The sequence below is a fragment of the Mesoplodon densirostris genome, chromosome 1, assembly GCF_025265405.1.
Source record: "Mesoplodon densirostris isolate mMesDen1 chromosome 1, mMesDen1 primary haplotype, whole genome shotgun sequence".
In the NCBI taxonomy this organism is placed as follows: domain Eukaryota; kingdom Metazoa; phylum Chordata; class Mammalia; order Artiodactyla; family Ziphiidae; genus Mesoplodon; species Mesoplodon densirostris.
In genome coordinates this window covers 107,011,145-107,038,322 of record NC_082661.1, presented here as the reverse complement: position 1 = coordinate 107,038,322, position 27,178 = coordinate 107,011,145, and the positions used below count along the sequence as shown (strand labels likewise).

At 60.3% G+C, this 27,178-nt stretch overlaps 1 protein-coding gene across 3 annotated transcripts; it reads left to right on the top strand.

Moving 5' to 3' along the window:
- The first annotated feature begins 57 nt into the window (after positions 1-57).
- UVSSA (UV stimulated scaffold protein A) lies at positions 58-25,492 on the top strand. Of its 3 annotated transcripts, none has more exons than XM_060089589.1 (14): positions 58-123; positions 1,100-1,207; positions 2,361-2,691; positions 3,771-3,891; positions 4,711-5,001; positions 5,787-5,899; positions 5,992-6,120; positions 14,001-14,118; positions 19,325-19,469; positions 19,881-20,006; positions 20,727-20,910; positions 21,339-21,450; positions 24,078-24,243; positions 25,271-25,492. In XM_060089589.1, the coding sequence occupies exons 2-14, from the start codon at positions 1,110-1,112 to the stop codon at positions 25,362-25,364; spliced, it is 2,028 nt and encodes a 675-aa protein (XP_059945572.1). In that variant the 5' UTR covers positions 58-123; positions 1,100-1,109; the 3' UTR covers positions 25,365-25,492. The 3 variants fall into 3 exon arrangements, with proteins under 3 accessions (XP_059945572.1, XP_059945556.1, XP_059945565.1); XM_060089573.1 differs by having other exon boundaries at positions 102-148; XM_060089582.1 differs by lacking the exon at positions 58-123 and adding an exon at positions 172-622.
- The last annotated feature ends 1,686 nt before the right edge of the window (positions 25,493-27,178 follow it).

Sequence of the window (27,178 nt, the reverse complement as noted above, 5' to 3'; positions counted from 1 at the left end):
CGGCGTAGATGCTATCTTGGCCGGGCCGACCTTAGCCCCCGCGCCGCCCGGGCCAGGGCGAGCCAATGACTGTCGCGATCTGGGGCATGTGACAGGGGGCGGGTCCTTCGCCGGAAGGGTGAGGTGAGGCGAGCGTCCGGGTCGGGCGGTAGGTACTGTGGTGTTGCGCCGCCCGGCAGGGGCGACGGGGCGGGGGCGGGGGGCCGGAGGGCGAGCCCTCTCTGGGGGACGCCCCCTGCGTCCCGCCGTGATGCCCCTACCGCACTCCTCCCCGGACGCCCCCTCCTCAGTCCGGCCGCTCCCCGGACTTCAAGACGGGGGCGGAGTTGGCCCTGACAAGGCCGTGGGCAGCCGGGTGCTGGCGTGTGCTCTGGAGAGCGGCTCCCGCCCCGACCGCCGAGGGTCGGCGACGATAAACGTTACTGTTGGCGGGCGCGACGGGAGAGGCTACGCCCACCTTCCCGGCCCTTCGTTCCACTGATGAAGCCGAGCCCTGCAGCCAGCCAGGCGTCCTCGGTGCCCCAGGCTCAGGGCGACCCCGGCCCCTTCCTTCCTGCGCAAGTGCTGCGCGGGCGCCCCGGCCTCCTCCGCACCCGGCTTCCAGGCGGCTCCCCGCGCGCAGGTCGAGTCGCAGCAGCTCGCTCCGGGTGTAGAGGCCGCCTTGTGGCCTTTGGATGGATAGTCGTGCTGGCGAGGGAAGAGGGGCGGCGGCGGTCCTGTGGGAAAGCTAATTTAATTAAGTGCATCTTAGACCGTTCTGATCCTTGCCTTACCGCAGTGCGTGGGCAGAGGCGGAGAACAGCCGGGGCTGCAGCCTCTGCCGCGCTGGTGGGGTCGGACCGTAGATCTCCAGAGCTCACGTGCTGTTGTTGCTCTTTTCCTAATTTCCACCAAAAAGGTTTTGTTGGTCTGATTTGGAACGTCAGCTTGAATTGTTGTATTTCAGCATCGGGGTTCACCTCCCCGAGGCCAGGGAGCGAGGACCCAGCCTTGCGCCCACACCCCGATTCCCAGCGCACAGTGGAGCCCAGCAAACATTTGCTGTTGAAACCCAGAGCCCTGAAGTACTAGGTGGTCATTTCGCGTGTCTGCGTTCCAGGTTTCTACATATGGATCAGAAACTTTCAGAGTTGGTGGAAGAGCTCACAACTTCAGGAGAGCCCCAAGTGAATCCCGAGAAAATGAAGGAGCTGAAGAAAATTTGCAAGTACGTCATAAGCGTTCACGTTTTAGGTGACGGCTGTCTCAGCAAGCCCGTGACAGCCCTGGGAGATTGTGGGACTCCCCCGGGGTCCACCCTCCCCTGCCTGTCCCCACGATCGACCCTCTGCCAGGAAAGAAGCAGCAAAGGGACACGCCCGGGACGTCTCCCCAGGGCCCTGCAGCGCCTGGTCGTGTTCTGGGTAGCGGTCCCAGGTGGGACTGTGTGGCATGGGGGAGAACACAGCAGGGCTGTGGTTGGTGTCTGTTTACTCTCGTGTGTGTGTGTGTGTGTGTGTGTGTGTGTGTGTGTCCTTGAGCGCACGTGTGTGACTTATGGATTAGTTACTGTTGGAACAAAGGATGGGAGGAAGGTTAGAGGTCAGCAGGCGGGCTCTGCAGGACCTGTTTTTCAGCACCACCTCTTCTTTTCTCCCACTGCCGAGGGCCTCTCAGATGCTGGGAACGTAAGCCGAGGAGATTTACTGATCATTCTTATCTTGTGTTTACAAAACAGGAGAACTTAAGTGATCGTGTTAGTGATTTATGTTTTGATAAAAAATAGTGTCTCAGATCAGGTTTTGCCGCACACCCCAGAATCCCCCCAAACAGCAGGGTGTGTGGAGGGGCGGGGATAGCCGGGAGGAGGAGCAACGAGGGGTCAGGGTGTGTGCCGGCCCCGCCAGGGCGGCTCCCAGAGGCCCACAGAGCTTTCTGGGGGTGCTGGGACGTGTGGTCTCCCCTTGGGGTGGGGTCTCTGCTACGCGAGTGCAGGGCCGGCAGACCTCTCCCCGCGGGCCAGCCGGGCGGGGAGTCCTTCAGGCTCCGCAGGCGGTCAAGTCTGCTATGGGCACTGGGCTGTGGACGGGCGGTCAGCCGCTGAATGAATGAATGAGCCTGGCTGGGTCCCAATAAAACTGGGCACCCACGCTGAATCTCACACATCAGGAAGTGTTACTCTTTTGACTTGTCTTAACCAATTAAAGGAAAAACTGTTCTTGGCTTGTGGGCTATGCAGAAATAGACAGGGGCTGGGTTTGGCCCACGGGCAGTAGTTTGTCCACTTTGCTCTGGAGGAAGGGCAGAGGGCTGTGGGAGGGCCCGCGTCCCTGCCACCTGTGGGTGCGTCAGGCGCCTGCTGAGGATGGCTGTGTCCTCAGGTCTTCAGAGGAGCAGCTTGGCCACACCTACCACCTGCTGATGGCCCAGCTGAGCCAGGAGCACGCCGAGGTCCGCCTCTCCGCTTTCCAGGTCCTGGACCAGCTCTTTGCCAGGTCTCACCATTTCAGGATGCTAGTCGTTTCCAACTTCCAGGAGTTCCTGGAGCTCACGCTGGGCACCGACCATGAACGGCCCCTGCCTCCCCCCAGGGAGGTGGCACAGAAGCTGAGGCAGGCCGCCACCCGGGCCATCCGCGGCTGGAATGAGAAGTATGGCACAGCCTATAAGAAGCTGGCCCTGGGCTTCCACTTCTTAATGCACAACAAACAGGTAGGCAGGCCCCAAGCTGCACTGCCCCTCTCCGCGGGGAGCCCTCCCTGGCCCCCGGGGGTACTGAAAGGGGCGGGCCTCAGGGGCTCCCAAGACAGGAGGAGCAGCTTTGGGGGAAGAGCCGCAGCTCGTCCCCACGTGTAGGTGGTGCTGAGCCTTTGGACCTGGTTTCTAGGAAAGAAGAAAAGGAGGAGGGAGATTCAGCTGTTCAGACGTAGCCCTTTTCTGTGCTGGGCTCTGCGCTTGCGCTGTCCCCCGCTTTCACTGTGAGTTGCTGCCTGGGCTGCCACAGGCTCTGGCCGGCCCGGCTGGGTGGTACCTACGAGTACCGGTAGTGCCAGCCTCTCCCGTGCCCGTGCTCCCGGCCTGTGGCTGCTGCCTTTCCTGCCGCTCCCTAGGGGTCCACTCGAGCGTTGTTCTCAGGTCCCTCGGTCCAGCCAGCAGCCTTCCTTCCCACTAATTGGAGCGAGCTTGCTGCCTGCCTGCCTGCAGCACGCGTGGGGTTACGTCTTATTTTACTAGGAGACGCCGCTGGCTGTGTTCTTCCCGGGGGTTAAGTATCGCAGCTGAGCGTGTCGCTGTGTGTGTTAAAAGAGCGCATGTGAACTTGAGATCCGTAGAGCTCATGGCTGTAGCTGGCGCGGCTGCGTCTTCCCTAACGCCAGTTTTTTTTTAATTTAGTTATTTTATTTATCTTTGGTTGTGTTGGGTCTTCGTTGTTGCACGCGGGCTTTTCTCTAGTTGCGGTGACGGGGGCTACTCTTCATTGCGGTGCGTGGGCTTCTCTTGCTGTGGAGCACGGGCTCTAGGCTTGCAGGCTTCCGTAGTTGTAGCACGCGTGCTCAGTGGTTGTGGCCTCACGAGTTCTAGAGCACAGGCTCAGTAGTTGTGACGCACAGGCTTAGTTACTCTGCGGCATGTGGGATCCTCCCAGACCAGGGCTTGAACCCGTGTGCCCTGCATTGGCAGGCGGATTCTTAATCTCTGCGCCACCAGGGAAGTCCCCTTAGGGCCGTTTTTTATTCTTGTTTTACTTGGGTTCATCACGGGCAGATTTGATCTTTACCTCAACTTCTCAGGTAGATTTCCAAGATGTGGACGCTAGGACTCTGGCAGAGAGAAAGCGAGCAGATGAGAAACAGAAGCGCTTGGATAGAATCTACAAGGAGAGGTCTGAGCAGGCTGCGCGGGAGATGGAAGGTGAGCTGTGGGGACTGGGGGTGCCCCCGTGCCCACCCGCTGCACCTTCCCAGGAGGTCTCGGGTCTCCGCCTAGCTCTCTGTTCTCCCGTCCCAGGGCCTGGTCCCCAACAGGGTGGGGGGGGGGTGGAGGCAAGTGGGCAGGCTGGCTGGGCAGAGCTGGCTCAGGTTGAGGGCTGGGGGAGGCACTCAGCGACAGACCCTAGCCTTCCCCTCTGGAGGCCGGGCAGCAGGAGGCACCCTGCAGGCCACCCCACGCCTCCCCCGCGGCCCCGGCGGCCGTGCTTGAGACGTGTACCCTGTGGTGGTCTGCGCACCCCATGCATTTGATGCTCCCCTACCCCCCAGCTGTGGTCTTGCCGGCCTTCTCCCCAGATCTCCACCATTGGCCAGCCCTTCCCGTGAAGGGCAGCCAGGGTGGGAGCACCTGGGCAGGAGGCCTGGCCTCAGGACAGCCGCAGAGCAGGGAGAGGTGGTCGGCCCCGGGGGAGATGCCGCGAGGGTGGGGGGCGGCCAGAGTGGGACGGTGGCGGTGTGCCCCCTCGGCTGGCTGCTGTCTTCCAGAAGTACTGGCCACAGAGGCTCTCGCTGGGTGTCCATAGACGCCGCCAGGCGTCGTCGCAGCATGAGTCAGGGCTGAGGGTGGTACCCGGGACGTCCTGAAGTATGGCCTTGCCGCGGCCGGCCGGGTGGTCTCTGGAGCAGGGCGCCTGTCTGCCCCTGTGGAGGAAGTGGGGGGCGGGGCGGGCAGCTGGCTGCATCCCCACCCTCGACGGCGAAGTCCTGATGGGACCCAGCGAGCCCCGTCTCGTCCTCCCAGAAATGTCTGGGGAGATCCGGAGCTGCCTCATGGAGCTGGAGAGCTGCTTCCGACTGCTGGTGCCCTTTGACCTTGACCCGACCCCGGGGGCTGCCTTGCCCGCCACGGCCGAGGAGGGTGGCAGGGACGAGGAGCAGCCCTGCTGCAGCAAGACTCTGGCCACCTGCGCCCGCTGCCCGGGAGCCGCGGGGGCGGAGGGGCTGCCCTCGGAGGACAGCGACCCAGAGGGGTTTGTGCGGCACCACGGCCTGGGCTCCCGCGAGTACACGCTCGAGGTGGAGTTCTCCTCAGGTACGGGCTGCGCTCACGCCCGGCCGCCTTGGCCACGGCCCCGGCGCGTCCCAGAGCTTGGGCTTCTCAAGCTGTGGGGTCAGGGGTGACTCAGGCTTGTGGGTCCTGTGCCCCCCACCACGCGGCCCTCATTGCGACACGCAGGCCCGACGGTGAGGGTGGGCCTGACGCGCCAGTGATGGGGCGCCTCTGCGGAGGGGTCGGAGGGTGGCTGGGAGAAAGAAGTCATTGAGAAACAGCTTGTCACCACGTTTGTGACAACACAGGTGGTGACAGGCTGGCCTCACGTGGCTCCTGCTTTCCAGCCACCGGTGGGGCAGGGGCACTGACCCCCTGTCCGACCCCATGTGGCCCAGGCCCCTCGGGCGGGGCTGGAGGATAGCCGGGCTGCAGGAAGAGCCCTGCAAGCCCCAAGGAACCGACGCCCTCTGGCCGGGGCCATGGAGGCAGGGGCGTGCTGGAGGTTGGGGTGCCTGGCTGAGGCTTGTAGGCGTGGCAGAGCTCAGAGGGAGGACCCTGGGGCCCAGGGGCAGGTGCGGCCTCCATCCTGCGAGTAGTGCGGGGAGGGGTGTCCCGACCGCCTGGCGCGGAGGGAGGCGTTGGGGTCAGGCTGAATCCATCGTGGCCGAGATCACAAGGCAGTGAGTCTCCTTAGGGATTCAGGTTTGGGGTCCCGGGTGATGTGTGGCTGGGGCAGGGTGGGTGGCAGTGCAGGTGGCCCGTCTGGGGTGCCCAGTGACCTGCCCGGATGGTGGTCCCTCTGATGACCCATGTGCTTGCTGCAGACAGCCTGAAGGTGCATGAGGACGAGGACAACTTGGTTATCATCCACGTGGTCCGGGACACGCTCAGGCTCATCCAGAACAAGTTCCTGCCGGCCGTGTGCTCCTGGGTCCAGGTGGGCCAGGCGTGTGGGCAGAGGGTGCCAGGGCGACCCCAGGGGAGGGAGAGAGGGTGCCTGGCCTGCTGAGTGATTCCCCGTCCTCGCAGCTGTTCACCCGCGCAGGGTTGCACGGCGGGCACTTGGAGGGTGCTATCGACCTGAAGGCCGAGCTGGAAACTGCCCTGAGGCGATCTCGGGACCTGGACGTCATGCCCGAGGAGGGCTGCAGGAGGGAGGTGAGTGCTGCCGGCCCGTCCACCCATGAGGATAGCCAGGGGACCTTCCTCTGATACCAGCTCGGCCTCCTAAGCAAGCAAGCATCCCTGGGGCCCCAGCGTTGTTCCTTCTCTTCCTCTCTGGGAACCGACTTCCTGGAGCGGGAGCCCTGGACTGAGCACCAGAGGCCACAGCCAGGCCTTTGCCACACGTGGAGGGACTGGGACCGGGTCTTGGCAGAAGGGCGAGGGAGGTGGGCTGGGCAGCGGGCCGAAGGCTCTAGTTGGGGAGGGGACTCCCAGGGCCCAGGCAGGGATGTGCGGGAGGCGGCCTCGCTGAGACTAGACTGCCGCCCTGCCCGAACACCTAGTAGGCCCCTTCCCGTGAACTCGGTAGTAACTTCCAGCCTCGGGCGTTTCTCCCGTCTGTGCACTGGAGCCGAGGGTGGCTGCAGGACCCGGAAAACCAGGATGTCTCTTACGTACAGAGCAGTGTCCCAGCCTAGGGCAGCCAAGTGGGGTGGATGTGGGGACTGGTGCCCGGTTTTGGGAGGGTGCTCAAGGCCCGCCATCTGCTGGGCATATGGCGCCACCTCCCAGGTGCCACGTGGTTCGGGAGCGGGGAGCTGATCTTCGATGGCTGTGTCCCCAGCAAGGCTTGTGGGGCGGGGTCAGGTGTGTGGCCCTGGTCCAGGGGCCCTAGGGACTGGGCAGGGGTAAAACCACCTGCTTCCGGACACCAGGCCCCCGTGTGGTGACCCCGAGCCTCAGAGGTGGTGGCGTCCAGGCCCCCTCCCGTGGGCTTGCACCAGGAGCTGGACCTTCGTGCCTGAAAGGGACTGAGAGAGCTGGGTCCTCTGAGGGTGTCCCAGGGGGCCGTGGGGGGGCAGGGAGCTGCTACAGCTGGAGGGTGTGTGTGTGTGGGGGGGTGACAGCCACAGCTGGACGTCGTCAGCGGTCAGAGCCAAGAAGCCTCTGGTCAGAACCAACGAGAAAACAGGCAGCAGAGTGCACTGCGCCCCAGGGGCACCCAGAGCCCGAACCCCACAGGGTTGAGCCGTGGCACCTGAAGGGGGAGGGAACAGGCGGGGGCAGGTCCCTCTCCCGTTTCCTGAGGAAGCCCTGGGGTGGGGAGAGTGCTGTTCCTTGCTGAGGAAAAGGTCAAGTTTGAAGCCCCTCAGACTTAGAGGGGAGAGGGACCAGCACCCTGGGCCTTGGTGCCTCGTCCTTGCCCCCAGGGGCCCGCGGGGATGGGCCCTGCGAGAGTTTCTGAGAGTTTCCGAGCCGAGGGCCGTCGTCTGCCCTCCTCTTTGCGGGTGTGCAGCCCCCGGGGACCGGCAGAGGGCGATCTTGACCTTCTCCCACGACACGTGGGCATGAGGCCTGGTCGTCAGCTGGGGGCCTGGCCCTGCTTCCGTGGCCGCTAGGGCTTTACTCGGTGCATAACTGAACAGGAAATAAGTTCTGTGAATTTTGACCGAGATACTTGTTTCACAATGAGAAAGGGTGCTTTCTGGGCCCGGGGGAGGAATTGGTCTGGTCTGTGCATCCTCTCAGGTCTGGGCGGGGGCGTGTTTCTGAGCCTCAGCGGACTCCCGGCGCGGCATCAGTGTGGAAGGCCGGGCCGAGAGCAGTGAGGAGTGTGGGGATCAGGGGTTGACACCGTGTGCCCCCTTCACAGGCACGTGAGGCCGGCCTATCTTGCTCGAAGGCCGCTTTTCCCTCACTGTGTCTGGCGGGGCTGGGGCAGCTCTCCTCTTTTCCGAGCAGCAGGCGCCCTGAAGCAGCCAGGGCTTTGGGGGAGAGCCTCAAGGAGAGACCAGGCAGCACAATCTGGTCCCTCCAGGTCTGGGGCCAGCATGCACTGCCCGGGCCGGCAAGACTCGGAGCCCAGAACTGGTAGCAGAACCTTCCGGATGTCTTGACACGGCTCCCTTGAGGGCCACTAGGTGAGGCCAGCTACTGGGAGCGAGCCCTGAGCGGCCCACTGGGTCTGGTTCCAGCTTGAACATCAACGCATCCTTGACGGTGGCCGGGCAGCCCCAAAGCCCGGGAGGCACGTGATGACACGGTCAGGTCAGAGTGCACTCTGTGCAGGGAGGCGGCTGAGGGCACGGGCTGGGGTGGCCAGGGTCTGTCGGGGTGGGTGCGTGGTCGGCTGTGGCAGTGGCGCTGCCTTGTCAGGCTCCTGCAGGAGTTGATTCCAAAGGCCCTGAATCCTTGGAGAGCGTGCTCGCTGGTTCACTAGCAGTGGTGGCGGGCCTGCTGATGGAGTGATTGGGGCTCGGCCGCTGAGTAGCAGCGCCCCGCTTGCTCGGGCAGCCTGCTTCCCAGAATAGACGCGGCTGCGGTATCTGCACATCTGCGCCCGCTCCATGCGACCTAGCGGTGATTAGAATTATGGACCAGTGTTTCTCGCTCGCTCGTTTTCACATAGAATGTCTGGGGCCTAAATCCTTTGCCTGGTGTTTCCCCATTTAGCATGAGCTGAGCTGGGAGCGTGTGGTTAAATATTTGAGAATTTTAACAAATGTGGAAGAGACCGAAGCTGATGTGAAGGTCGTGCTGAAGCTTAGACAATGGTTTCGGCCTTGGAAAGTGTGGGTCGTGCAGGGGCTTCTCCTGGGCAGCCTGACTGCAGCCAGGCCCAAGGGCCTTTTTTTCAGATTTCCTGTTTCAGTCTGTGTGTTGCCGTATTGTTTTCCTTTTGATGTAGACGTTCTGTCTTTAAAGAATACTTAAGCCAGCTTAAATACATTTAACCGTTTGTTTTATAGAGTGTCTGTCCCAGTTTCTTGTGGAAGCGGGCCGGGGATAAATCTTAACTAGATCAATATGGAGCATCGTTTGGTAGATTTAGTTTCCAGTTCTGCTGCTAGAGGAGAGGTCTAATAATCCGTGGCTGCTACATCTGTTAAACTGATAAAAATCCTTGGAAAACTTTTAAATTGCTTGCTGTTTAACTATGTAGCTACGATCACCACTTAACTTTGTATTGTGTAATTAACAAAATATTAATCTTCCCCCAACCAGTAAGCCAGAAAAAAATAATTCCAAGCATCAGTCTGTTTAAGCTGTGGACAGTGTGGGTGTCTTCTCAGTTGTCGGGTTCCTCGCTTCCACGGCTGGAATGCCCACGCGGATGCTCTCGTTCTCACCCATTGGTGGTCTGAAGTGGCAGCCACAGGGTTTTAACTCAGACACACCCCCTCTCATTGCAAAAGTGGAGATCGCTCCTCTTAACTCTGGGTGAGGTTTTCTTCCTGTTTTGGTCGCCCAGGTGGGTGCGCGGGCCGCGGCCAGGCTGCTGTCACGGCTGTGCTGTGGCTGTGCTATGCGCTGGAGGCGTTTCTCTGTTGCCGGAGCTGAGTGCTGGCTTCCTGTAGGTGAAAAGGAAGGAGCAGGGAACAAGGGGAGTGAAATGTTGACCGCGTTGGGTGCCCCAGGGAAGCAGGGGAACTAAATCAGCCGGCAGTCAGGACCTTGTGTTCGGCAGGGCCAGTAAACAACCTACCTTCCTGGTGACGCGCCCTCTCCATCACCACTGCCCTCTCCATCACCACTGCGCTGAAGGCTGCTGCGTGAGGGCTGGAGCCGGGGGAGGGGGCTGCACACGTTCTCGCGAGGACTGGGACCAGGAGCGTGTTAGCTGCTGGCGGGGCTGGGGTCAGCCGTCTCCCCCTGCAGCCCCTGGGCCCTCCCTGCCCTGCAGCCCAGCCTCCCCAGCACCCTCCAGGGTGGCCGCTGTCTTCCAAACACTTTTCACATGCGGTCCCGTTAATTCCAAAATCAGCCCTATGAGGTCGATTCCATTTTCACCGTCCTCTTACAGATGGGAAGATTGAGTCTAGGCGTAGCCGCATGGGTCTTCTCACCAAGGCCGAGGCGGCACAGCAAGCACCTCGCTCTTTCTAGGAGGTCGCACTGAGGGAGGAGAGCGAGCATCAGGGCTGCGTCGGGGCACTCGGGAGGAGAGCGCTGCTCATCTGGATGCAGAACAGACTCAGGCCACCTGGCCTCGGCTTGGAAATGGATGTCCAGGCGTTTGGTGGCCTCCTTGCGCACCCCCGGCAGGCTGGCCAGGGTGCCGGAGCAGCTCCCAGGGCTCGGCCACATGGGAGCGGGTGAGAAAGGGACAGTCAGTCTGACTGTTGGCTCTCAGGCCCCTGTGCAGGAGGTGAGCACATGCTCCACGCCCCGTCCGCCTCCTGTTCGCGGGCCCGTGCTGGTCACCGCGCGTCCTCTGTCCTCTGAGGTGCGTCCCGGCAGTGGAGATGCGCGTGAGATATTGGCCTGGCTGGGCAATTTGCACCGCGTCCAGGGAGGGCATTAGCATATAAATAGCAGATGTGATGACGACCATCACAGCTGAGCACGTTTAATTTTTAGTTTATAAGATAGAATGGGGTTTTAAATGCGTTGCCATCAAGCCGCGGAGACAAATGCAGCTTGGAGCTCACTTGTCTGACGAGGCCTTACATCATTTTTTTTTTTTTTAAAAAGGGAAACAGACACACATGAAACTGAACAAAAGTGATTTCTTGGGTGAAAAGTAATGGAGATGGTGCCCCGAGTTAATTAGATCGCACAAAATTTATTTAATGGTCCAGCTGTATCTCGGGCGTGCCTTGGGCGGGCAGACCTGGGAGGTGGCTCTTCCTGTCCTTCTCAAGTAATTAGCAACCTGCTGCCCTACTTCTGTAAACAGATTACGTTGTATATCTTAGCTGTTTTTATTGCTTGTTTAATTATGATCGGGGAGCCTCATTTTTCTAAATCCTTTTAACTGTGGGCGAGAATCAATTTGTGTGAAACCAGAGGAAAGCCCAGGGCATCCTCCACACCTCCCTGCGGCCTTGGGAGGGTTCAGTTTGGGGCCTGGCCCTCACCCAGATGGTTGACCGCAGGGCTCAGACCGCCTGCCCGGGCCTCCGAGGCCCTGGGACTTGACCTGTTAGGGAGGGTGGGCGCACCCCCCGGGGCGGCCTGGCATGGTCTCCTGGCCCCCAGACGAGGGCGGGCTGCTTTCTTAAGCATGTCTGGTAGTCTTTCTTCCGGATTGGGAAGCTCAGCTCCAGCAAACTGCTCTTGAGAACCACTGGTGAGTCTGGCCCCGTTTTGAAGGCCACCCACCCTCAACCGATTCCTCCCTAGGGCGTGACCTCCTCCTAGGATCCTCGGGCCTCTCCTCACCCCTCCTCTGCCCGTAGTGCCTCTACCAGCACCCAGTGTGGCGTCTGACCTGATCTGTGACCTTTAAGCTTGAGGGGAGGTTGCCACCGCGACTGCCTGGCACCCCTGGGCTGGCCCCTCGAGCACAGGGGGATGCTTTCTCATGGGCCTCGGTGTCCCCAGCCATGTGCTTTTCGGAGGCCTGGAGAGGACTGTCCAGCCTGCGGGCAGGGGGTTTCCTTCCTCTGAACAGGCCCTTGGCCCCAGGTGTTCCGGCCACAGGGATTGTGCCTTGGGACATCTGCACTGCTGTTCTCCCGTGCGGGTAGTGTGCCCAGAGCCGGATGCAGAAGGTCCCGCTGTGTGCTCAGGACAGCAGAGCCCAGCCCAGCCCATATGAACTAGAACTCGAGAATGGGTTCATTCAAGCTTGAGTTCAGTATCAGCAGCGAAGCCCCTGCTTCCTTCTGCAGGGCCGTGGTTTGAGGGTCACCCCAGCTACTAAGGGGTTTAGGACGCGAGCGTGGCAGCAATGGCCAAGGTAGCTCTCGTACGAGGGCCCCGGGGCCGCTCACGGCAAAGCTGTGCCCGAGGACCTGGCCGGGGGCCCTAAGGAGGCAGCTCTTGAGGGCCAGACGGTCTTCCTGGGTGCCATACAGCCTCATGGGCTCGTCAGTGAGAATTTAAGAACGGGGAGCCAGAGCTTAGTGTTTAATCATGGGGATAAACAACTTTAGTTGGGGAGAAAGAAGGTATAATTCCTAATAGTTAGCTAAGCAGCTAATTATTTTTTAGGAAATGAAAATTTAATAAAAGTCTCAGGTGAAATTCAAGGGTGTGAGCAATAAGCATAATATTTTATGAAAATGAGCCCCATATTTAAAGTCTGGCACTATGTGTTATGCATTGTAGCACCCGGTCCCCATCTACCTTTTAGAAAATTAAAACACATAAATTCTGTTTAGTGTTTGATACGCACTGCACTAGCCGGGACCGTAATGCCCTAAAACCTTGGGCTGCTTTCCACCTTTCATAAATTCCTGGGTAGATTCTATACAAAAATAATTTTCAGGTCCGCGGCTCATTGTTATTCAAACGTGATTGATCGTCGTCATTTGCTCAGCTCTGGAGTTAAGTGCCCCTGTCATTTCCAAAGAGTATAATTGGGACGTTTCACAGGTCAGCGGCGGAGACAGGCTTCCCTTTTGATCAGTGTTAGACCGATAACAAAAATTACAGTTTCCAATGATTAATGTCTCTGTGCTTCCCATACGCACGCCGCGGGGTGTGCCCAAGCTCAGTGCATTTGCATCTGATTAGGCCTCGCGGGCAGCTCCTCCGTGGATTTCGGGTCCGCAGGGCGTGGGGCATCCCCGGCCTGGCAGTGCCAAGGGCAGCTGCGGCCTGGCTGGCCTCCTGCCCTGGGGGTCGGCGGGCTGGGCCCTCCGTCCTTCTTCCGATGTGCCTGTGTGCCCTTGAGGCGTTGCTGTCGAGATGGGCTCTGGAGGGGAGGGCAAGTCTGATGAATACAACCATTGGTTGCTATCACCCTGGCAGCGGGCTACCTCTCTGGACGTTTCCTTCAGGTAGGCCTGGGGGCAGCAGCCCCTCCTGGCCTGAGAGGCTGGAAGCAGGCAGCGCCCCGCGAGTGTTTCAGGATGGCGCTGGCAGCGGGGCCGGGCTTCTGGGCGCCTTCCTGCCATGACCCTCTCAGGAAGGACAGGCCCCCACGCCCTGTCCTGGAGTGCGGGGGGGTCGTTGAGGATGGGTGAGGGAGAAGGGGAGCAGGAGGCTGCTCTGGCCTTGGAGGGGCTGTGCCTCCGGGTCTGAGCAGCATGGGCTGCCAACATGTCATTCATGCTGCACGTAGCCCCAGCACATTGGCACGTGTGCGAGGCCGTCGGTCGTCCTGCTTTTTGGAGGGCCCTCTGGTCCCCACGAGGTGAGCCCTCTGTGCTCAGTGTCCCTGCCGCTCCTACCCAGCCGGGCACTGCCCAGGAGGGGGTGGGGGCAGAGGCGGAGGGGACGGGTCTTGAAAAGAACGCCTTGGGTGGTTCTTGGGTCCCTGGGCAGAGCAGGCGGGGAGGTTGGCCTTGTCCAGAGGAAGCTTCCTCTTCGGTGGTTTTTTTTTTTTTTTGCAGTATGTGGGCCTCTCACTGCTGTGGCCTCTCCCGTTGCGGAGCACAGGCTCCGGATGCTCAGGCTCAGTGGCCATTGCTCACGGGCCTAGCCACTCCCCGGCATCTTCCCGGACCAGGGCACGAACCCGTGTCCTCTGCATCGGCAGGCGGACGCTCAACCAGTGCGCCACCAGGGAAACCCCGGTGGTTTTTTAACAAGCCATCTTGAGGGTAGAGTATTCCAGAAGTGCTGTGGTCACACTGGCACCACTGGACGCCCAGGTGGGGAGCCAGCCCGGGGCAGGATGAGGTGCTTTGGCCCGGCTGGAGCTGGATGGAGGGCCGTCATCCAGGCCCTGGCTGTGCGGGTGAGACCTGCCGCTCGTGGGGGCTCTGTGGGCTGAAGCAGTGCCCATCCGTGCATCTCAGAGGGCCGGCCGGTGGAGGAGCACATGCGGCTCGTGTAGTTTAGGGACAGGAGCGGACCTAAACACGGCCATCACGGTCAACAGTAAACCCTGACTTGGAGAAAGTCCACAGAAGCAGGACTGGGGTTGTCCGGGTCTCTGCCTGTGGTGTCCACTCACAGGTCTGGGGGTGTGTCCACAGGCGGCAGCCCCGGGGGACAGGGACGAGGACGAGGATGAGGACGACAAGGACTTTGTGGAGGTCCCGGAGAAGGAAGGGTATGAGGCCTGCATCCCTGAGCACCTGCATCCTGAGTATGGTGAGTGGCCAGGTTGGGGCCGGGAGGAGGTCCCGCTCAGGATGCTGCCCTTCAGGGCAGACCTCACGTCCGGCCTGGGGCCCGCCAAGCAGGGAGCTGGCCGTGGTAGGCACCCCGAGTCTGTGCCACCTGGTCCTGAGGTTCACTGGACCCCACCCGTCGACCCCGCGGAGCCACTTTCATTGAAAACCATGTGACTCTCATTTCCTGATCGGGGCGCTCACTGGCCTGGGCCCCTCCCTGAGGCCCGGCCTGGGTTCCCGCGGTCCACTTGGTGGGCAGGCCCTGCTGCCAGTTCCTGTGGGTGCGGCCAGGCTGTCCACACACGGAGGCCTCCGACCCACCCCCAGAGGCCCATGCTGACCACCCCCCCCGGCCCTGCAGCTTCAGTTCCCACCACGGTGAGGGGCAGCCCTGCTTGGGGTCACGGAAGTCTCAGCCGTCGGGAGTGAGTCCAGGGTTGGAAGGGCACCTTCAGAGCAGAGAGCACCTCCTGGGCTTGGGGGAGGGTGTTGGGGGCACGCGGTGTGGTTCCCACGGCGGTAGGGCCCTTTGGGCTGGGAGGGAGTCGGGGGGGGGATGCCACTGCCTTGGTGGGTGGGGGGCAACCACCCCACATTCTCTGGGCTCCCTTGCTGGCCAGTCTCCGTTTCTCAGGGGCGTCACGGGTCAGGCGGTGTCCTCCTTCCCGTTGATGGAGTCGCAGCCTGATGTCTGGTCCAGGAGCAATGACACACCTTGAGAAGGCGTGCTACCCACGACCTGTCTTTCCCGTGTAGCATTCTTTTCTTTTCCAGAAAATTTCCAAAAGCCTCGTCTGCACAGGAGGCATCTCTTTTCCAGAGGAAGCTAATAAAACCAAGATCGCATGTGGGGTTGTGGCGAAGTGGACAAATTGATTTGAATTGGAGTGTGTGAGATGAGATGTGAATTTGTTAGTTTAGACGCTCAGGCAGTTGGAGTGTGAGGACATGACCCGTTAGGTGTGTCACACCAAGTTACCATACCAGCTTCACAGCTCTCCAGTGTTTGGGTCCTGCCGTCTGCGCCACGTGACCCTCCCTGGGTGCCTGAGGGTACACCCTCCGCCCGCCTCCTGCCCTCCTGGCCCCCGCCCCGCCCTTGGTCCCGGCTGCGCTGACCGCACCGACCACGCCGACTGACCACGCCATCCCAGCAGTGGGGCTCCTCTGACCACTGGGCCACTCCCTGTGCCCTCTGTTCTGCCTCGTCCTCCAGGTGCCTGGCCCACCCCCCGCGAGGCCTCGTCCCACACCAGTGAGGCTGCCACGGGTGCTGAAGGCCCTGGGGTGCCATGACTGCCCTCCCAGGTCTCCCCTGGCTACCCCGCCTCGAGGGAGCTCCAGCCCCGCCAAGAGGCTCCCAGGTCTCCAGGCACCACTGTGGGTGACCACCTCCAGGTGTCACCGACCCGACGTTTGTCTTCCCAGCGGGGCCGCAGGTGTGACAGAGCGGAGCTGAGCCATCCCCTGGTTGTTTGTGGGCCGGGCAGCCTGGGAGCCCTTGCACGACAGGACCTGCTGAGCTCTGGGTCTGTCCTGCGGCAGTGGGGGACTGGGTGCCGTCCCCCCGTTCCCTGGAGGGGTCTGGGGCCTGGTCTGGAGCACAGAGTTTGGGGCCACGGGGCCCCTGCAGGAAGTGCTGGGCGCGCCAGTTTGTAACTGTAGTTGATAGTTCATCACTGGTTTTTCAGTTTAACTCAGGTGACTCTGCAGTAGATTCGGCCTAAATCCACAGCTGAGGAGACGGGTGCCCGTTTTCTTTCTCATTTCTTTCTCTGAATTTTCACTGAGGGGCTTTTATCTTCCCGTTAATCCTACGATTTCTGTCAGGACGTAATCTCTTTCTCAAATTTACATTTTAATTACAAGGCCAGCTGAACTAGGTAAAATCAATAGTGTCAGGCTCGCAGCCGAACTCCACGCGGAGCCCCCACCCCTCCCATTTCCTGCCATCGATCCTGCCCGCCCCATCTGCTTTAGCGCTGCAGGCACGGAGGTGCCACTTGGTCAGTTTAAACCAGCCCAGGGGGTTTGGGCATTCTCATGACTCTTCCTCAGAGCCGCCGAGGGAGCATATTTGAGCTGAGATCTGTGTTTGAGGCAGACGCCCCTGCGCGGGTCGGTGGGGCTGGCGGGGTTCGCCGTGACCTGCGACCTCTGGTCTCCCCGGACTCAGTGTTCTCCCCGAAAGCACAGCACCCGGGGCCGGGGGACACGTCTGCTTTTCGGACTTTTACCTTGAAAGTATGTCAGGGAGATTGATTTTCTACAGCAGTGTGAGAACGGTAGTGTTTTTTTAGTGCTCTGAGTGTTTACCCTGCTTCAACATGCTCACCCATCTTTTTAATGGTTTAAAACAACAAATCGATGAAAAATATATTTCATTCTTGTAACTCTTAGGAATTCTCGTATCGATCTTTGGGTTGCGATTGTAGCCACCTACATGAGTGCCACAGCGGCCACTTATCAGTCCCACCTCCCCGTGTGTGCGCATGCCCGTGTCGGGGTCTGCACCAGTTGGTAATGCTGCATTGTCGGCATCCCGAGTGGGGGCATCTGGAAGGCTTTGTGAATGGACCCGGGATGTGTTGGTGATGGGGCCGGGTCCCCGCCGGCCTTCTGAGAGCACCCAGGTCTCAGAGCTCAGGGTGCTGCCGGGTGACCAAGGTGGACCCTGCCACGCCAAGTGGCTCTGCCCCATGTCCTCCACTCTCAGCCACGGGCACCTGAGAAGCAGGGGTGGACCCTGTACTCTCAGGGCTATGCACAAACTTGGAGGGCGTCTGGAGCAGGCAGGGCAGGCGTTTTTCGTGAAGGGCCTGGGGTAAACGTTTTCGGATTTGTGGGCAGTATGCGGCCTCTGTTGCAGCTACTCACCTGCTATCGTCTACAAAAGCACCAGACAGCATGCCGGCTGTGCCCGCGGGGAGGCCACGTGCAGACACTGGGAGGACTTGGCTGCGAGGTCTGCCCGCCCTGCTGCAGAGAGCCCGGAGCTGATGGTGGCCTGAGCCAGCCTTCCCAACCCGTCCTTTTCGCCTTTCTCCCCTCCCACCCCCTCCCACTTCCCCTTCCTCCCCCAGGAAGCACTTCCCCTGGCGTCCAGCTCTCAGTGCTGTGTCATTTCCTGTCTGGTTTCTCTCTCTAAGCGGGGGATGTTCTCGAGTCTGTGCACGTGGATGGAGGGATGGAGACGCCATCAGGAAGGCCAGGCTCGTGGCGTCGCGGGCAGCGCTTCGTGTCAATGTTGGTGCTGCTCTGCTCCCGTGGCGGGCGGCTCTTTGGCCCCTGGAGCTGCCTGCCTGGCTCTCTTGTCAGTTTTCCATGTGTCCTGGGAAGGACTTCTCAGATGTGAGGCCCCAGGGTCTGTCATAGAAGCCACGACCTACCTCACTGACCCTTCGTCCAACCCCCACTGGCCAGGGTCCCGCCGGCACTCCCAGGGCGCTCATGAGGCAGAGCCATTCACGTCCGTTAACACCTTCACACACTCTTCTTACGCAGCTTTTTGATGTAAAACCCAGTTTTTTTTGTGGTGACATTGGCTGAGCTTCCTTCTAGTTCCCTTTGGCACAGCGAGTGTCTTTTCATCCTTTTATTTTCTTTTAGTTTTAGTCTCTGTTAACCTTTTGTTTTAAGTGGTTCTCGCCAAAGTGGTAAATTGCTGATTGTTGTTAATTTCATCAGTGTGTCTTTTCATTGACTTGAATCCATTGAGTTACTACTGTGTTCTCAGCTGGGGTTACCAGTTTGCTGCACATCTCTTTGCCAGCCTTCCTCTTTAGTTTGCTGTTGTTGCTACTGTTTTATTTTTTTCTTTTCCTACCTTTTATTTGCTGGGTAAACTTTTTTTCTGCTGGTTTTGAAAGTGTTCATCCAGTATAAATAAAATGATACGAGTATTTTCGCTTCTGATGGTGACGCCTGCTCGGGAGAGTTGCACTCACACTTCCCCTCGCCATGCACCTCCCAGCACGTCCCTGTCCCCACGTCCTGCACAAGATGGGGGACATGCTGGCTCCCGCTCGCTCAGGCCCCCCAACCCGGCACATTGGGTTGTCCAAGTACCAACTTACTTCTGACAGTTGCGGGTACTCAGGTTTCGGGGGAGGTGGGAGTGAATCTTACCAAGTCATTTCTTGGCCTTTTCTCTCCATGTCCCGCAAACCCTCCTGAACCTCCAGGTGGGGCTGTGTCCTTGACCTGCATATTGAAACCTAGCGTAGCTGGGTATAAAATTCTGAGTTTGACTGTTTCCGAGACCTTACACTCACTGTTGCCTGTGGGAGGCTTGTGGCTTCCGAAGGAAAGCTGCTCAGACCTTTCTGTTCATCTCTCGCGTTCCTAAACGTCCTTGTAAGAGCCTTGCACGTTCTTCCTTTTGTCTCCTTCCTGATACTCAGTGAGCCCCTCGGTCTTGCTCTGATTCCAGGAAGATTGGGCTCTTTATTTCATCCACTCCAGTTATCTTTTCTCTTTCCGGGGTCCAGTAATGTGGAAGCTGATGCCTATGTGAATGCCCTTCACATCTCTCTGACCAGAGAGAGCTGCCCATGGGTGTGCAGCCACCCTCCTATCCTTCAGCACGGCCTGGACTCGTCCTCTCCTCCGCTTGCCCGCTGTCTTCGTCTTCCTGGCTCCCTCTTTGTGGGGCCCTGGTGGGTCTCCAGCTCCTCTTTCTTTCTCACCTTCCAGATATTTTGTTTCTTGTTCACCTCTTTCTTGGCAGTGGTTCCCTGTCTGGAGGAGAGTTTGGGGAGGGAGGCACTGCCCTTGCTCTCGGGATGGAGTGCCTCTGAGGTCCTAACCCACACCCTGCCCCGTGCCTCCTGGGCAGCCCTTGGCCCAGGTGCCCAGCTGGGAGGGGCTGGCAGGGGTCAGGGACAGCCCGGGAATCGGCACAGGTGGGCCAGTGGGGCCCAGTAGTGTCAGAGAAGCTGCCCTCCCCCTGCCCTGGGGACCTGGGCACGGACCTTGGCCTGCAGAGGTGGCCTGGTGGCCTTGCTGGTGAGATGCTGGCATTGGGGCCTCATCTGGCTGGCGGGGCAGGTGCTGTGCTGATGGAGGGTTCGGCGCCCTCACACATGCTGTGCCGTCACTGTAGGATGGGGACACGGCGCCTTCCAGGGGTCTGTCCGGGGTCATGGGGATGGTGGTCAAGAGCAGATATGTCTCTGTCACAGGGCTGGAGAAAGACCCGGCCACGCTGGCCTCGCAGGCGAGGAAGAGGACGGGGAGCAGCGAGGAGGCCTGCGACCCCACCTCTGCGGCCGCCCAGCTGCATTGGCTCCAGCGCCACTTGCCCCCAGCCTCGCCCCCGAGCCCCAGGTGATGCCCAGACACCTGCCCCTGCCCAGGCAGCCCCGTGTGTGCACCCCTGGCCGGGCAAGCACCTGCCAACATCTGTACTGGGGCGGGGGCTGCAGGGGCCGGGGGTCCTCAGCACTGGTGTGTAGGCCAGGCCATGGGGGCGGGCCAAGGCTCGGGGGTTCAAGGGGGCAGGCGTCAGGACACCCCTGGGCCCAGCGTGAGGACCGCAAATCTGAGGCCAGCTCCCCGTATGGTCTTGGGATGGCCAGCCTTTTCGTAGGGCTTCAGGGGCTGCCCTGGGTTCCAGGCCCGAGGTGGCAATGGTCACAGCCCAGGTGTGTGACCAGGAGCTCCGGGGCTTGTGGAGAGGCAGGTGGCCGAGGCCGGCTCCCGGCAGCACATCACTGAATCCTCCTCTGCTGTCTCCAGGGTGCCGCTGGGTCCAGAGGAGGCTGAGAAGCTGGCGGCAGAGCGGGCCCGGGCGCCTGTCGTGCCCTTCGGGGTGGACTTGTGCTACTGGGGCCGAGAGGAGCCGATGGCCGGGAAGATCCTCAAGTGAGTGCGGGCGTCCCATGGGTCCTGTGGGCCACCCAGCCTGCCCCCGGCCTGGGCGCAGGGGACACAGCCAACGCAGGGCCCAGCTCTGCCGCGCAGGCCCTCACACGTCCCACTGAGCGCAGCTCTCGGGCGCTCATAGGCATGGTGTCCGGGGTCGTACAGCCCTGCCCAGAGGCCTGTGGACCTTCTTTGAACCTCCTTGTTACTCCCTGGGGGGATGTCCCCTGTTGTCCACCCTGATGGTTGGCCATCATGACAGACGGCATGAAGGCTTGTCTGCCTAGGACTGGGGTCCGGCCCAGCCCAGCCCACTGCTCCAGGCTCTCTGCCCAGGCCCTCGTCACGACCACCCTCTGGTCCTCTGACTCGGATCTCCGCAGGCCCGGCCTGGGGCTCCGCAGAGAGTTTCTGGGAAGCCGCCGCCCCCGTTGCTGCGCTGGACACTCTCTCCAGAGTGGACACGGGGGTGGGGGTGGGCGGATCTGTCCTCTGTTAACCTCCGTCAGGGAGCCCCTGCCCCGAGTCCAGACCAGGCTAGGGTGGCAGGCCACCGGGGTGGGTTGCCTGCTGGTGCCCCCGCCATGCTATGCGTCTCTGCTTGTCCTGGATGGGCTCACAGGCCCAGGGGTGGCCCCTGCTCAGCCGCCCAGGCCAGCCTTGCTGCGGGTGCTGCGGTGGCCACCCTATGACGGCGCTGAGCATCCAGTCCGTGTGCAGGTCCGACTCGGAGCACCGCTTCTGGAAGCCCCGCGAGGTGGACGCGGAAGTAGAGAGCGCCGCTGTCTCTGAGTCTCTCCGGAGCCGCCAAATCACCTTTGCAGGGCGATTTGAGCCTGTGCAGCACCGGTGCCGTGCCCCCCGGCCTGACGGCCGGCTCTGCGAGCGCCAAGACCGCCTGAAGGTGAGGAGGGTGGGGGGCTGGGCAGTGGGGTGGCCACCTCGGCCAGGCCAGGATGGGGCCGGAGGGGGCGCTGGGCTCCAGGCTGCTGGTGCCAGGACCTTCCCCTGGGTGGGTGGTCTGACATGCAGGCACAGGGCTGGGTTGCTCTGTCCTGGCCCCTGCGTCCCCGCCCACGTGTGTCTCCTGAGCGCGCTCTGTGCTGGGCTGGGGGTCCACGGAGGCGGCACTGTGCGCCAAGCAGGGCTTTGGCCAGACTGACACCAGATCTCCCTCCGCTGCCTGGCTCTGTCGCGGCTGCGCCGGAGGGCGCCTCCTTTGAGGGGTGTGTGAGCAGAGGGTGGTGTGGGCTGGCCGTCCCCGAGAGCCGTGAAGGTAGGGATGGCCAGTGGCCCGCTCCCGCCTCAGAATTGCTCTGTTCTCTGCCTCAGTGCCCTTTCCATGGGAAGATCATCCCAAGAGATGACACGGGACGGCCCCTCCATCCGGAGGACAGGGTCCGCGAGCAGAAGCAGCAGCTGCAGAGGGCGGCGGGGCGCCCAGGTAGGTCCGGGGGACAGGGTAGGGGCAGCCACGGCGTGGGGAGCACCCTGGACCCCGGCAACCTACAGGGTGACCCGTGGTTTCCACATGTGGTCGCCTGCTACCTCCCACTCAGTCATAACTCACAAGCGTGGCCGGGACACACTGTCCTCGGGGCTAGCAGGACCCTAAGCACCAGCCTGACCACATTTTCACACGGCTCCTGATGGGCGACGTGGATACACACTCACGGCCAGAAACCACCTTGTCCTCGTTTGTTTGGGTTCTGGGTTCTTAAACCTGTTTTTAAGCAAATGGAAAAACCGGGGCATGAAAAGTTAACTGGCTGAGCCCCGAGCTGCCTCCAGGACGCCAGCTGCCCACCTCCGTCACCTGCTGTCTTGCAGAGCCATGCACGAGGGGCCGGGCAGGAGGGCTGCGGTGTGTGTGGTGTGCGATTTGCGTGCACGTGGACTGTGTGTGCGTGTGTGTGGGCAGAAGGTGAGGGTCTTGCCCGGTGGTCCCAGGCATCCTTGCTGAGCCTCTGAGCCTGGGGTGCTCTCTTGGGGTCCTACTCAGGGCCCCTGTTTTCCGGCCTGTAGGCCTATTTCATGCCAAACAGAGAGGGGCTTTCGTGCCAAAGCCACCGAGACACTGTTCTCCGCCATTCAGGGAGCTCATCTCATCCTAGCACGTGAGCCGGTGCTGTGTTCTGGCACGAGCTGTGGGGTGGCGGCTGCCTGGCCCCCAGAGGGCCCTGAACAGCCGGGCAGGATGGTGACCCGCAGAAGCGGCATCCTTGGCAGGGCAGCACTCGGGCATGCTTGGGGTGGGGGTGGTGGGCCCACTGGGGCCGCCCTGACCCATGTTGACATCCCGTGGTTTGTCAGATCTGGGCTGGGGTCTGGAGGCCGTCCCGCCTTGGGCCCCTTTTCTTAAAAGAAAGGCCAGGCCCACGGTGCAGAGCCCCCCGAGGCAGAAGGCGGCTGTGTCTGTAGGGGTGGTGCTAGTGTGGGTCTCAGCTGGGCCGTGTGTCCTCTTTAGCAGGGTTTTTCCCTTTGTCAGGAGAGACAAATGTTAGATTTCGGCCTCACACCCAGGGTTGGCGCCTGGAGCCCTGGCGGGCGGCGGGGAGGGGCCCTGACCCATTAATCCGCGGGCGAGGCCTTCCCTGGTGGCCCACGCTCGGGAGCAAATTAAGTGCCTATTTTTGTGTCAGCCCTGAAGAGTATCAGGATCTGCAGCCCTTGGTGACTTGTTAACAACAGGTATCATGCCGGGGCCGTGGGCCAGCGCTGGCCAGTCAGATGTGAAATAGCATCTCTTTACTAACTACAGTATCGATCCCCGCCTCCCTCATACGCTGGGCAATTTTCTTTTCCCTGGCGTTAACTTCGGTGACAATGCGCGCGGAGCTCCAGGGCCCGTCAGCACGCAGGACGGCCCTGTGGCCCGGCTCTTATTGATTTTTTTCAAAGGCTTTTAAATTGCTCCTTCATTTTACTGAGATGCTCATTCCATCTCTACTGGGTGCCGGCGTTTTTCCGTTGTGTTTAAACAATTGCTCCATTCACCGGGTTCCTAAACTGTGACGCCTTCTCATTACTGGGAGATAAACTGTTTGGACAGTTTTCCTTAATCTTGGATTAATCGTTCCTGTATCTGGATTGTGCCACCCCGTATTCCTTCACTTCAAAAATCAACTTGGGGAGGCCTCGCTATCTGTCTGGGCGCGTGGCTTCTCCCCCCACTGGACGTGCCCTGCTTGCCACCTGGCCCCTCTGCTGCAGCTCCCCGTGGGGCTCTTGTTTGCATGGTGGGCGCCATCGGGGTTTGGGGTGTCCAGCCCCCTTCTGCCAGCCAGGGCCTGGGTCCGTAGGTCTGGGCACGTTGGGGGGCTGTGCTGTCACACTCCTGACCAGGGCGGCCTTCCCGAGCCAGCGGGCTAGATGGAGCCTGAATCTCAGGGACCTCCACGCGACCCAGCCCTGCCCCCCGACACAGCAGAAGGAGACTGAGGTGGAAGTCGCTGCCAGGGCAGTGGTGCGTGGAGTTGGGACGCTGGCCCCTGACTCCGATGCCTGTGCCTGCTGCGTTGGGACCCCCTGTTTAGACAGTTAACGCTTCCCGTCTTGGCAAACAGGCACACTGACCTGTCTCTGTTGCAGCCGGGTCTGGTGAGACCAGGCCTTGGGGCTGGGTGACGTTTGTTTCCCCGCGGAGCGCCGTCTTCTGACCTGAAGGGCCTGGGCCGTGGCGGGAGGAGCAGGGCTGCCTGCGTGAACCCGACACCCTCATCGCTGGAGCCTGGAACCAAGTTATCTTTGGACCAGTAAAGAGGCCGTGGCCACCCTGCTGTGCACACCCTCTGGCCAGCAGACGGGTCCGGAGGCCGGCCACGCCTGGGTTCTGGCGGGGCACCGTCAGCCTGGAGGCCGAAGCAGCCTGCGCGTGGCACTGCCCCTGGCCGCCAGCCTCGGTTGCCTTCCTGCCTAAGGGGTCAGTAGAGGCACCCACCTTGGCCTATGGGGGCCTTGTGCCCACTCCTCGGGCAGCCGGTGGCCCTCCCTGCCCCCGTGTCAGGGAGGGCTCAGGGCTCAGGTGAGGTCGGCGCCGGGAGTTTTCTGCAGTGTCGGGTGTGTTTTCAGCTTGGCAGGACCCTGAGCTCATGAGGGATGTGGAGGCAGCCACTGGGGTGGATCTTGGCTCATCCGGGCCCCGTGGGAAGGGCAGGCGGCGGCGGTCCGGCCTCACCGATCTCAAGCGGCAGGCGGACACAGCGCGTGCACGCATCGCCAAGAAGGTCTTCGCCAAGTAAGAGCTCCTCGCGGGGTCCCACCCTCCGCCCCAGGCCCGGTGTTGCTGGCAGCAAGAGTGGAGAGGCCGCCAGCCTGCGCCCCCACCCCGCCGCTTTGGCGGCCAGAGGCGCTCCTCACGGTGCTGCCAGGTGCCCTAGAAGGCACGAGGGTGTCCGTGCCCAGGCCCCATGGGCGCCGTCCACCCCGGGCAGAGGAGGCGGCGCCAGGGCCCTGCCCGAGTCAGGTGAGCAGGAGGGTGGCTTCCTGAGCACCCCCGCGGAGCCCCCACAGCTCCTCGCCGCCAGCCTGCCTTGTGTGTCTGCATCCAGGGGAGGGCTTGGCCCCTGGGCTCCGGGCACGAGGCTGGCTCCCCGTGGCTCAGCCAGGGGTGATGGTGCCATGGGTGCTGGCGCCCGGAGGAGCGGGGACCGGGGGCGTCCTTCGAGGGGCCGGGAGCTGTGGCCAGAGCCTCTGTGATCTGTGAGGGAGGTCGTGCCTGACCCCTGGAGTGGTGGCCGTGTCTGGGCCTCCTCGCTGCCAGGCCCCAGCGGCTTCCTCCCAGGCACAGGCGCTACCTCATCACGGCAGCCAGGCTGGCCGCGAGACGCACGTTCCTCGCCGGACGTCGAGCTCTGTGCACAGTGGGGCAAAAGCAAGCTGGGCTGAGTGGATCCAGCGTGTCTTGACTGCCTCTGCCCACACGCTGCTTCCTGCCCGGTTGCTGGGCAGGCTGCACCCTCGTTCTGGGGTGCACCCTGGTGCTGGCAGGATTGGGGATCCTGGGAGCTGCCTTCAGGGCTCAGGGAGCGATGGGAGAGATGCCAGGACACGGCCAAGGCCACGTTTGGGGACAGCGCCACTCACTGTGGTGTCCGGCTCTGGACGGGGAAGCTCTGGCTATTTCCGAGCTGTGTTGCCCGTCCGTAGGGAGCGGACGGGCAGCCGGCCCAGGACCCATGCCTGAGCCCAGCCAGGCTGCAGTGAGCAGCCCGGAGCCCTGGCTGGTGCCTCCCTGATCACATCTCGCTGTGCTTTCCCTGCAGGGCCGCTGTGCAGAGGGTGGTCACAGCCATGAACCAGATGGACCAGAAGAAGCATGAGAAGTTTGCAAACCAGTTTAACTACGCGCTGAATTAGAGCGCCAGGCCGGGTTCACTCTGGTCGTCAGCTCCTCTTCTTCTGCTGATGAGCTAGGATGGGAAGGCAGACCCAGGTCTGGGCTGTAACAACAGCCACAATTATATTGTGTATTTAACGTGAAGAAATGGTGCACTTTCTCCTTAAAGTGCCCCAGAGGTGTGGACTCTCCCTTGCTGCGGGGGACCACGGCCATCACTTACGGGTCTGACTGCCCAGTAGCCCGGGGTGAACTCGGGCAGCCATGTCCACAGGTGGGCGTCTTGTACAGCCTGTGCCCTTTGTGGTGTGATTCAGGGTCGCTCAACGTCCAGGACGAGTGTGCAGCCTCCAGCCCTGCCCCCCAGCCTTCTCCTCCTCGGAGGAAAACCCACATTTCACGTTGACACGAAGGGGAGCCAGCTGTTTGCTCTTGGCGTTTCCAGCTCACAGACATGCTGGTGGTGGTTCCACATCAGAATGCAGGGAACTACCTCACTCTTTTTTCTTCTAAAATCAACTTTATTGAGACATAACTCATGTACCGTAATGTTCATGCCTTTAAAGTGTACAGTTTGGTGATGTTAAATACACTCACAGTGTTGTACAGTCTCCACCACTGTCTAGTTCCAGAACTTTTCATCACCCTAAAAGAAACCCTGCTCCCCCAGCCCCGGCCCCCTCTAGTCTCCTGTTTCTGGATTTGCCTTTGCTGGACGTTTCCTGTGAATGGAGTCATAGCAGCCTGTGGCCCTTTGTGTCTGGCTGCCGTCACTTAGCACAGCGTTTTCAAGATTCTTCCCTGCTGGGGCGTCTGTCCGTGCTTCATTCCTTTTTATGACCGGATAACTCACCACTGTATGAACATACTGCACTTTGTTTATCCGTGCATTGTGGACATTTGGGTTGTCTGCACTTCAGGGTTATTATGGATGATGTTGCTGTGACCATTTGTGTACAGGTTTTTGTGTGGACGTATATTTTCATTCCTTTTGGGTTTATACCTAGAAGTGGAATGGCTGGATCATGTGGTAACTCTGTGTTTAACTTATTGATTGAATTGCCAAAACATTTTCCAAAGCAGCTGCACTGTTTTCTGTCCCCACCAGCAGTGTATTAGGGTTCTCGTTTCTCCATGTTCTTGCCAACATTTGCTTTTGTCAGTCTTTTTAATTTTAGCCATCTTAGTGGGTGTGGAGTGGTGTGTCATTGTGGTTTTGATTTGACTAAGGATATTGAACATCTTTTCATGTACTTATCGGCCATTTGTATATTTTCTTCGGTGAAACATCTAGATCCTTTGCCCATTTTGAATTGTTGTTTTGAGTTGTAAGAGTAATTTATATATTCTGGATACTAGATCCTTATATGATTTGCAAATATTTTCTCCCATTCTGTGTTTTCACTTTCTTGATTATATTCTTTGAAACACAAAAATTATGAATTTTGATGATACCTAATATATCTATTTTTCCTTTTGTCACTTGTGGTTTTGGTGTCATATCCAAGCAGCTGTTGCTTACTCCAAAGTCATGAATATATACTCTTATGTTTTCTTCTAAGAGTTTTAAGATGTAGCTGTTCATTTTAGGTCTTTGGGCCATTTTGAGTTAATTATTTTTAAAATTTTATTTATTTATCTTTTATTTATTTACTTTTAGCTGTGTTGGATCTTTGTTGCTGCACACGGGCTTTCTCTAGTTGCGGCAGGCGGGGGCTATTCTTCATTGCAGTGCGCGGGCTTCTCATTGTGGTGGCTTCTCTTGTTGCGGAGCACAGGCTCTAGGCGCGCGGGCTTCAGTAGTTTTGGCTCACAGGCTCTAGAGCATAGGCTC